The 11,182-nt window shown below is 35.3% G+C and overlaps 1 protein-coding gene across 2 annotated transcripts; it reads left to right on the plus strand.

Annotated features, from left to right (window-relative positions):
- Positions 1 to 1,183: 1,183 nt before the first annotated feature.
- LOC121413294 lies at positions 1,184 to 10,958 on the plus strand. 2 transcript variants are annotated; one of them, XM_041606067.1, is made up of 6 exons: positions 1,184 to 1,278; positions 1,450 to 1,735; positions 2,710 to 2,841; positions 7,322 to 7,522; positions 8,443 to 8,615; positions 8,882 to 10,958. In XM_041606067.1, exons 2-4 carry the CDS (start codon positions 1,478 to 1,480, stop codon positions 7,508 to 7,510), a joined length of 579 nt encoding a protein of 192 aa, XP_041462001.1. In that variant the 5' UTR covers positions 1,184 to 1,278; positions 1,450 to 1,477; the 3' UTR covers positions 7,511 to 7,522; positions 8,443 to 8,615; positions 8,882 to 10,958. The 2 variants fall into 2 exon arrangements, with proteins under 2 accessions (XP_041462001.1, XP_041462000.1); XM_041606066.1 differs by lacking the exon at positions 1,184 to 1,278 and having other exon boundaries at positions 1,296 to 1,735.
- The last annotated feature ends 224 nt before the right edge of the window (positions 10,959 to 11,182 follow it).

An 11,182-nucleotide genomic window follows, 5' to 3' on the forward strand; every position in this document is an offset into this window, starting at 1 on the left:
ATTGTGATTTTTTTTTGCATGGTCAGCCACCCACTTTTGGCTTAGCCCCCCCCCCCCCGCCATTTTGAAAACCGTTCCGCAGCCCCTGTATTTATGTTCTATCATCAAGCAAATCTACATATTGCCAATAAATAAATAATAGGCCCGAGTCATCTTAAACATCCCTAATGAACTTGCCAAGGCCCTTTATTGCGTATTACACCCGACTTTTTTCATCTTACAATCACCAATTAATTTATAAATTTTGGGATGTTCATATTTTTTTTAATTGTCTCCATGATATCTCCATCAGATGTTCGTTATGGGAGACCGAAATAATGTTTAACGCGTTTGCAGTGTTGGAGACGTCAGAGAGTTATCTCTTATGCTGAGATGCGAGGCCATTATGTTAATATGCATTTTATGGCCTCGTAACACAAAAGTTTGCGAAAAATCGCAAAATTTTATTTATTCATTCATTTAATTGTGTTATCTTTTATCCAGGATGGTCTCTTCAATACAAAGCTGCTTTACAAGGGAGCCCTGTTAAAATACAAACATATTACAATATTATACAATATAAAAGAGAGTACAGCATTACATACAACATACAGACCAGCATAATATGTAGAAATACTTAAAGATGGACAAACACATTACAATCAGTGAAGGGTGAAGACAAATTATACCAACAACTGCAAGTTAACGTCATTAAAACAAGATTATGGAGGTATTATCATTGAGTTTTTAGATTAAAATTTCGATTCATTTTATTCAATCATCTAAAAAATCAATATACAAACCAAAAGATATACAAAATCATACATGAATGTACAATATAGTTCAAATGATTGGAGTCCCCCTAAAAGCAAATGCTTGATGAGCATGATGAGTGGGACACCCAATACATATATATAAACGAACATAAAAGTGAAAAGGTAACAATAACAAATACAAACAATACATAAGAAAATAAGACGGTAAACATACAGCATGTACAGGGGAGAGAATTAGTAGGGCATGTTAATATCCCAATGAAAAATCTAAAACATCAGAGACATACACTAAAAATATTGGAATAGCCATATATTTTACATATATTGTTCACATTGCTAGTGAGAATCCACACTGTTTTGATTGCGCCTTCAAAACACAAATTGGCGTTGGCTATATGAATTATTTGTTATCTCAATATCGCTGTTCAAAGGGCCTGTTTATTTTAGGTTAGGTCACACTAGTCTATGTCAGTGTGTCATTTGTCACACCGAACAATTCCCTTCATTGCTGTGGGAAAATACGGTATTGTCATTTTATTTCATTTTGTATGAAAGGGGTTAACTATTATGAACTATTACATGGACGGACTTGAGCATGATTTGATTCAAACGTCGATTTGTGTCTGATAATTATGTAATAATCTGTAATATTTCCTGTACATCCATTATCGGCTGTATGCTTTGTCTATTACAGTATACTCTATGAAGAAAAGTAGTCAACGATGGACGAACCAGAAGGGACTGAGCAGGCGGGTCAGCCTGCAGATGGTCAGTCAAACACAAGTGAAATGCTGAAATACCTTAACATGCAAAAACCAGGATCGGATCAAGTCCAAAGACTCCCCAAGCTTCTAGGAGAACCATCAGAAGCCATCAAAGTCTTTGAGGAATACAATAGGATTGTCTTTTCAGACGAGATCCAGAGCATGTTTAATGACAAGCTGGATTTCACCAAACCTGATGTACTCTCAGAAATGCAGGTATAGTATTGAATTCTAAAGATCATGAAGATTATGACCCGTATTCTGAACCCGGGCTTAGTGTAAAGTTTGGTTATGGTCTAACTCTGGAGTGCCACTTGTGACACTAATCTATATCACGAGAGATGTTATTCGTCAGTACATTTGGTGCCGAATCCATGCGTAACTCTATGAGATGAGAACAATAACTTCCATATTTTTTCTTCACCATTTAAACATGTTCAAAAAATACAATAAAAAGGAGATATATGATGTAATAAACATTTTGACGTTTCCAGCACCTCACAATTTGAGTACAGAATAAGACCATAGCAGTGGCCAATGACCAAAAAATTTGAGGGGGCTAGATATGATAGGGCATTATTTTAAGTGCGTGCGAGCAAAGCGAGCAAAATATCGACAATTTATGACAAAAATCAAATTTTGTGATAGACTTTTACATACAAAAATAGAAAATAGTATCAGATTTTACTCTTCTCTCTTTTCTTTTCTTTCATTTTCTATTACTTTCAACCCTCTCCCATTTTTACGCCACTAGACAATGATCTAACATGTCTAAGGCCTTTTCACACGTGAATCTTAAATCATCATTGCTATTGATATCATGACTGCGATTAGCCTTCGTCATTCTAATCATGTTCTAGTTTGCTTTCACACGTAATAAAAATTCGTCATGAGCTTTATTTTTCACTGGAATCATTCAAATTACGATTTTTTTTTACCGAGCGAAAGGGCGGTAAGTTAATCATGAGACGAATATTGTTTACTTTGATTAAAACATGCAAGTTAGCCAACTATTACATCTTCATCCCAATATGTTCATCATAGAAATGCATAGTATTCCAACACGCATGATCACGATCGTAGGGACAATGCAAAATTAAAGTTCAATTATCTCTTTTTTATTTGTTGTCTACGAATTTTATCTTTAGACATCTTAATATCGTCTTTGTGTGTATTTTTTTCGAATTCAGAATGTTTGGCGCCGTGCAAGCTGCCTTACTCTAGAACGTTGCGGATTGGACCAATTCAAACCACTTTTTGCACCAGGAAAAATCCAGAGCATGCATCGCCTTATGATGGCTGCATATGGAGACTGCCCAGAGGTAGGAACATGGTCATTGGAGTACAGGCAGCAAGCAATTAGTTAGAGGTAGTAGGAATATAAGCAGGGTGACCAGATTTCACAAATTGAAATACGGGACAATCGACAAAAAGATCAAATAAGAAGGCTACACGTGTTACACCTGTGAAAGATTATAAAGAACTGGAAGGGAGGGTGAACGAAAGAATGAAGGAGAGAAAGAAAAGACGAAAGAAAAGAGATGAATTGAGAAGAAAGAAAGAAAAAATTAAGAGAAAATGAAGGGGGAAAAAGAAAGTTAGAATAAAAGGATGAAAGAAAAGAATAAAAGAGAGAAAATGTTCCCGTCATTCTTTGAATTGAAAACAGAAAGAAAGAAAAAAAGGAATGGAAGAAGAATACAATATGTGAAAGATAACATAAAGGAGAGAAAGAAAAAGAGTAAAAAAATGAGGAATAAAAGAATGAAGGAAAGAAACATGTTTCCTTCATTCTTTGAAAGAAAGAAGCAAACAAAGAAAGAAGGAAAGCAGTAAGGGAAGAGGAAAGGAAGGAAGGAATTAAGGGAGGGAGGGAGAGAAAGAATAAGGGAAAGCATTAGAATAGTAAAATGAAGAATGAAAGAAAGGAGGAAAGAGAGGAAGAATTGGGGTGAGGAGGGAATGAAAACATAATGGAAGAAGCAGTGGCGTACCGTGGGCCACGGCATTGGGGGGGCACCAGCAAAAAATTCGAGTCACTTAGGGAGCGCGCGAAGCGCGCTCAGTTTTTAGGTATACTGACATAAAAAGGGACATTATAAGCATTTTTTTTTGTATTATGTACCTGCCTCGCTAAACAAACAATGCGAAGCGCGAGCTGAAATTTTTGTATATATTGACCCAAAATGGGGAATATATTTTAGGAATCCATTAAGAGTATACATATCTCAGCAAAGTCATCTAATGCTAGTACCAACCTTTGCTGATTTTGTTAGAATTACATATAAACACATTAAGCATTTTTTGTAGACATGGTAATCATGATTATCATACGCATCTCACTAATCAAATACTGCGAGCGCGAAGCGCGAGCTGAAAATTTCGGAAATTCAAACCTAAAGAGGGGCATTCTAAGTCTTGTTTGTTTGCAGGAATTCACTAAGACTGTACGTATTTCATTAACCAAATGATGCGAGCGCGAAGCGCGAGCTGAAAATTGTTGATATTGAGATCAGAAAACTAGACATTTTAAGGACTGATTTTAGGAATTCATTGAAGAGTAGACATCTCACCAATCAACTAATGCGAACGTTAGCACGGACAGGAAATGTTTTATATTAGACCTTAAATAGGGCAATCAATTTAAGTAGTCATAAAAAAGAGCAAATGTCACTACATGAAAAAATTATGACTCGAATTGCGAGGTAATGTATTTGGTGTACAGTATTGATTTGAAAACAGGAGGTTTTAGTACATCAGGATTATCTCTTTAATCGGTCTATGCGAGCACCAGGAACAATAAAGTCATAGGCCCTGTGAGCAAATAATGTTTCATAAAGTTATGAAAAAAATGCTTTTTCATGTAATATAACATAATTATAATATAACATTTATATTGAACATAATTTCTTCTTTCCCCACTTCGTTTCTCTTCCTTTCTCCCGCTTTTTCTCCCTTTCCCCGTTTTTTTTTGGCCAGCCGATTGGGGGAGGGGGCACGTGCCCCCCCTTGCCCCCCGTAGTTACGCCACTGGGAGGAAGAGAAAGAATTAAAAGAAAAGGAGCGGAAGGGAGGGGGAGAAAAAAAGAAACAAAGAATATAAAAAAGGGAAATTTGATAAAGAAGACGGGTAAGAAAAAGGAGGTAGAAAGAAAAATGAACAGAGAGAGAGAGAAAGGATCAGGAAAGACAAATATGAAATAAAGATAGATGGAACAAAAACGGGCAAGCAGGGAGGACGAAGAAAGAAGGATAGAAAAGAAAGAAAGGTGAGGAAAAAAGTTCAAACATCAAGTAAAAAAATCCAATCATCTAGCAAAAATCATAATATTTGGTGTTTTTTCAAATATATTTTTAAAATAAAAAAAAATGTTTTAGAAATGAATAAAATTTCAAAGTGATTTTTTTACTTAAAATTAGATGAAACATAGCGGCATCATACACAACAAGACTCAAAACGAAAGCTGAAACAACTAGATCTAGTTATGAAAACTCAATAACTTGTTCCTCCGAGATTACATCTCCAAATCGGTAATCTGAGAACCCATGATATAATCATGCAAATTTCCCGCCGATTTTGTGATTATTTTGGCATGTTTGGTGGAGAGAATCTGCTCAGATCCTACATGCCTAGCTAGTAGCCTGCCACACAATGGCATGAGGCCGTTTCGTTTGCGATGTATTGGGTTAGCAAGAAAATCACCGCAGAACTTGCAAAAGTTTATTTAGATCTATAGATTTTATTGTCTCTGCTTCGTCATCTGTTGCAGTGTTGGTTATTTTGATGAAAATTCGTCACTTTTAAATACATTTTGTTCAATATTCTGAAATACGGGACAAATAGGCGTCCCGGGAAGGGTTCGTCGGGACGCCGGGACAAAGAAGCAAAATACGGGACGTCGGGTCACCCTGAATATAAGCATATAAAGGAAGTAATTGTAGAAGCAGGAAGAGGATGATTAATACATGTAGTTATATCTGTTTGGCGGTGGTTAGGCATTTTGCTGTCAGGAGATAGTAATAACATAGAGAGGAGGAGATCACAAAGGAAGGAGAAGAAGAAGCAGAAGAAGCTGAACGAGAAGAAGGAGAAAAAGAAGAAGAACAAGAGTATAGTAGTAGTAGTAGTAGTAGTAGTAGTGGTGGTGGTGGTGTTGGTGGTGGTGGTGGAGTTGGTGTTGGTTGTAGCAGTAGTAGCAGTATTAGTAGTAGTTGTAGTAGTGTTAGTACCAGTAGTATAAAAAATAGTTATAGTTGTGGTGGTGGTAGTAGTAGTAGCAGCAGCAGCAGCAGTAGTAGTAATTGTATAAGCAGTAGTAGTAGTAGTAGTAGTAGTAGTAGTAGTAGTAGTAGTAGTAGTAGTAGTAGTAGTAGTAGTAAGTAGTAGTAGTAGTAGTATAGTAGTAATAGTATAGACAGTATTGGTAGTAGTAGTAATAGTATAAACAGTAGTGGTAGTAGAAGTAGTAGTAGTATAGTGTTAGTAGTAGTAGTTTTAGTACTAGGAGTAGTAGTAGTAGTAGTAGTAGTAGTAGTAGTAGTAGTAGTAGTAGTAGTAGTAGTAGTAGTAGTAGTAGTAGTAGTAGTAGTAGTAGTAGTAGTAGTAGTAGTAGTAGTAGGAGGAGGAGGAGTAGGAGTAGTAAAAGCAGTCGTAGTAATAGTAGCAGTAGTAATATTAGTAGTATTATATTAGGGGAGGGTGGCATCATATTAGAGAGTAACCGAGATCTATCTTCTTAAATAACATTTTATGTCCTCTTTACGCTTTTTTTTTGGGGGGGGGACATACTTGCAAAAATGTTAATGTTTAAATACTTTAAAAACCGAGGGGTAATCCTTCGCCGCCACCTCGCATGCGTAAAATGCAGGGGTGATTTGGTATGATAGCATGTCGTATGGCTGGATGCGGGAGGCACATGTTATGCCAATTCGTTCTATAAATAGTAATCATGTTATCGTATTTTTTTTTGTCATGAAAGGAAATGCTTCCGGTTTTGAATCTTTTATTTCATGTGTCTTCCTCTGATCATTGAGAGATCATTAGAAATATTTCCGAGTGATCGAGCATGTGAGAAAGAAAGATCCATCCAGGTCCTTTTGATGATGTCAGAAAGCATTTGTTTTCTACACAACGTAGAACAAAGTAGAACATTCAACACCAAACAAAGTTCGGCAAACGTTAAAAGAAAAACTTTCTGAAATGGTCCTGCTGTGGTTATTGTTTCCTCCTTTCACCAAAATCGATTGTAAAGAAGAGTTAGTATTATAACTAGCATTTCAGCATAAACGAAAATGCATATCTTAAGACGTCGGATTCACTGCTTTTTTTCCTCGAACTAAATATCATTGACCTATTTTTATACTTTTGGGCGTGTAAAAAGATTTTAATCGTCCTTTAATACTTAAGACCAAAGACAACTTATTAGATAGGTATAAAAAGCGATATTGCAGTGCAGTGGGGGAAGCCAAACTTCCCAATGAGTTTCCAAGTTATGGTGAAAAGAAAACCAAATAAATTCAGGTGATAAAAAAGGGCAACCAAAAAGGAACACATTTGAAAGATAAGGGTTGGTCGTGTAATTTTTTTGGTACGTCTTTTAGTCAATTATGGAGATACCACGCCATTTTTAGCCCTCCCCTTTTCTTCTTACCCTCACGCCACAACTTCTGGATGCCTAGGCATTGGTTATTCATGTTTTGCCTTCAGTAGATGTACAACACCTTTTTACGAATCACATGTATACCATATAAATACAGTAATGTAATGAAATATATAGTGTGTGTTTATTTTTATTTGTAAAGGTGGTAAAGATGCTGTCTTACATGAGTGAACCAGCCACGCCCTTGCCTCTTCCTAGCGCATTGGAGGTTGGTGATGAAATGCCTGCCAATCTTCAACTTGTATCATTGCACGGTAAACTTATGAAGCTTTCTGATCTTCATAACAACAAGGATAGACCAACGATGATCCTGGCTTCATCAGCCTCCTGACCTCCGCTTAGGGTGAGCGTAATTAGTTTTTAGAAATACATGTATAGGAGGAGACCTATATTGACTTATTTTGGTATCAATTTTTAGTCACCGTTCTTCGTTGCTTCATAATTTTCAATATCATTAATATTCTATTTTACAGTTTACCAGGCTCGTGCTATTGTTTTAATGGTTGATAGCAAAAGTTGCACCAGTGCAGCAACGGATCCGGTGCCATGCAGATATGGTTCTTGGAATACTATCAAATATCTTTCTTGCTATCGTTTTCAATCTGCATGTACACTTTACCAATTTACTTCAAAATTATATAGGACCTACCATATGTATTTATCTACATTAAATAAACAAAAAGAAAATCAAACCGTGTCAACCGCCAGGTATGGTTCTGGGTAAAAAACGATATCTGCAAGCGAATATCGAAATTAAGCGAAACCTCAAAATGTCATTACTTTCTTCATCCGATTTTGATGAAATTTTCAGTGCTACACTGTAAGAACTGTGATGTTAAAACTGACACCAATTGGTGTTAATAGAGGACCACACCCTGAGGTGTTGAAATAACACCCTAAAGATTGAACATAACACCAAAGAGTGTAAATGTAACAACCATAGATGTTGTAATAACACCTATAGGTGTAAAACCAACACCACCAATTTAATACCGGTGTAAAATAACTGGTGTGGTCCTCTATGTACACCACAGTTTTTGCTGTGTATGCTTGTTTGATTTTCCCCGTTTTATTTAGGTCGATATTTATTTGGGTGTACTTATCCTTTTAGAAGTGGACCGTCTTTCAATTCAAATCAATGTCAATAAAATTTCATGGAAAATATAATGTAATACCATAAGGACAGCAAGTTAGTCAACCTCTGAAATTAAGGCTAATGATAGCGGCAAAGAACATAAGTATTTAAATTTGTATCCTATGTAGGCCTGCGTAATAGGTGGTACGCTTGCAGATATTGTTCGTGACTACCGAAACCAGGTCGATTTCTTAGCCGTCTACCTCGCTGAAGCTCATGCCAAAGGTCAATGGCCCCTAGGAAGTAACAACAGTTACACGAAAGAACACAAGTCTCTTCAAGAAAGAATCGCTGCAGCTAAGTACGCTTTAGAATTTTCTTTATTTGTATTTACAAGTATGTATAGACATAAAATAGTATAATCTTTTCCAGCAAATTGAATTAGATTCACTCCCTCATACAAAATATAAATTAGGGAACAAAACAATTATGAACTTTGTATATAGAAAATCATTAACCTTTGTCTTTCAATTATCTGCTTTGACATGTATTAGCAGAATTTTCAATCCTAGCATTTATTGCCATTTGTATGAATATTCCTTCTCCACATGCTCTTAATTTTTTCAGAGACCTTCTTAAAATAGATGCAGATACATATAATTGCATGAGCGATGACATCGCTGATGTGTCAAAATTTCGTATCGTCGTTGACCAAATGGACAACCTCTTCTCCAGGATGTTCAACGCGTACCCAGATCGGGTGGTATTCATACGCGAAGGGAAGATTGTGTATTTTGGTAAAAACATCTTAGGACAAATGCAAGACCCTTCAAGATTGATGACACACGAAGCACGTGAATGGTTAGAAGAAAATGTTGGATCTGCTTTCATTTAATATAGAAGGAAGTGTTTGTCATGGTGATGAAGATGTGTTCGACCAAAACGAGTTTGTTCATAAACTTACCAAATATTATGGCTTGGGTTAACAAATAAAATATAAGCATCGCCTGTGTCACTATTTACCAGTCCTTTTGGTCAACCTAGCAAACACAACAGGTTTTCAAAAGGTTGACATTGTTTAGGTCACTTTTTCATTGTAGGTATAAATCAATTAGAATACTGACAACGACAATATCTCTTATGTCATGAGTGTACGGTGATGATAATATCGACTTGTATTGCATGATGTAGTAAGCTATAACCGCACCGACACAATGGCGCCAAAATATCTAAAGGGGCCTTGTATGACGTATAAGCCAAGATTTATAAAATAGCTCCGAGGGGCGGAGTTAGCAAGCATTTTTTGTTTACTTTTTCAAATACAAAAAATGTATTCTTGTGATGAAATTCTGATATGATATTCAGAAAAATGATATCTCATATCTCCCATTTCCCTTTCTTTTCTTATTTTTCATGGTCGTGAAAACTGTCATTATTGAGGGGTCCATCATGACCCCCAGCCCAACTCTCCTCATAGGTAGCCCATTTTTTGTTATAACATCACCGTTTTAGGTTGGTTGTAGTTAGATCTTGATCCTATGATGTTCTTCCAAAACCACTGCAGTTTAAGGAACAATTTTTTCCATTGCCTATACATTTTATGTACATTTACACAAAAGAACACTCAGCCTGACACACACTATCACTTTCCATATACATGTACGTGTATATTGCCTCATTTTTCACAATGAATTACATACAAAATAACAAATTTGAAAATTGAAGAAGTTCTTGTTGACTTTTGACACACAATTTGAGATGTTTACATCATGTACATATCATAAATAATTATTTTCATACCGGGCTTGCATCCATATGGTTCAGAATAAAACGCCACAACAATTAATGACTAACAAATAATTAACAAATTACCACAAAGAATGCCGATTCTTGTAAATTGAACAACAAAAAGTTTTATTATATGACAAGTGAGAGCGTTATGTACATAATAGTAATGTTTAGATATATTTGCAATATTTGTTAAATAAAAGCCCCTGCATTGGATTTTGTTCAATAGACCTATATCTAAAGCTTTTACACATAGGCCTATAGAGTCAAACTACACTGATATAATTCACTTAACATGCATTGTTATTAACATCGTATTCTTATTAATTATTGCTAATAAGTTATAATAATATGTTCTTATTGTTATTACTTTGGTCATCATCTTAATTGCTTCATTGTAGATTATACGTACAACAATAAGTGTCAAATGAAGGTATGAAATGATTTCATTATATTCATTCCGTAAAATATATAAATATATATATATATATATATACTCCATAGAAAAGGCATTAAAATATACGTTCTCGACATTTTATAATCGTAATATTGAAATAAAAAATGGATAATGTGTCTAGCATAAATTGGATTTATTGGATTGATTCTTCGATTATGCACATCATCTCCGTGTGAAACATAGCCTATATAAGCACGATCAAGTTTTCATCTGAATTTAGAATATGTGTACATGGTGTAGGTTTATAATTCGGGTTAGTAATCATATTGGCAATTGATATCTTTGAGGTGATTGTATATATTGATTGGCGTAGACAAAACTTATGACATTCTAACAAAAAATAAACCACTATTTGTGAGAATTGATGAAATATACTGTTTCTGCCTTTCAATGCATCCAGTAACCCTCAATAATATTGTGTTTCGTGTGCAGACTAAAATAAAGTTTACGTAAGATTTATCTTCATTGCGTCTTTTATTTTATTTTGGTTTTGCTTTCATCGTTTAGATATTATTAGCATCTATTTAAGGATGCTCCGGGCTGAAATTTTTTATATCTAAAGAATACAGTAAATTTAACACAACAAAATGCTGAAAAATTCATCAAACGCGGACATGAATAGGGAAGATATTGACTTTTTAAGTTTAGCAATATTTTTGAAAAGAGTGATATGCACGTCATCA

This window comes from Lytechinus variegatus, chromosome 4 (assembly GCF_018143015.1).
Source record: "Lytechinus variegatus isolate NC3 chromosome 4, Lvar_3.0, whole genome shotgun sequence".
Classification (NCBI taxonomy): domain Eukaryota; kingdom Metazoa; phylum Echinodermata; class Echinoidea; order Temnopleuroida; family Toxopneustidae; genus Lytechinus; species Lytechinus variegatus.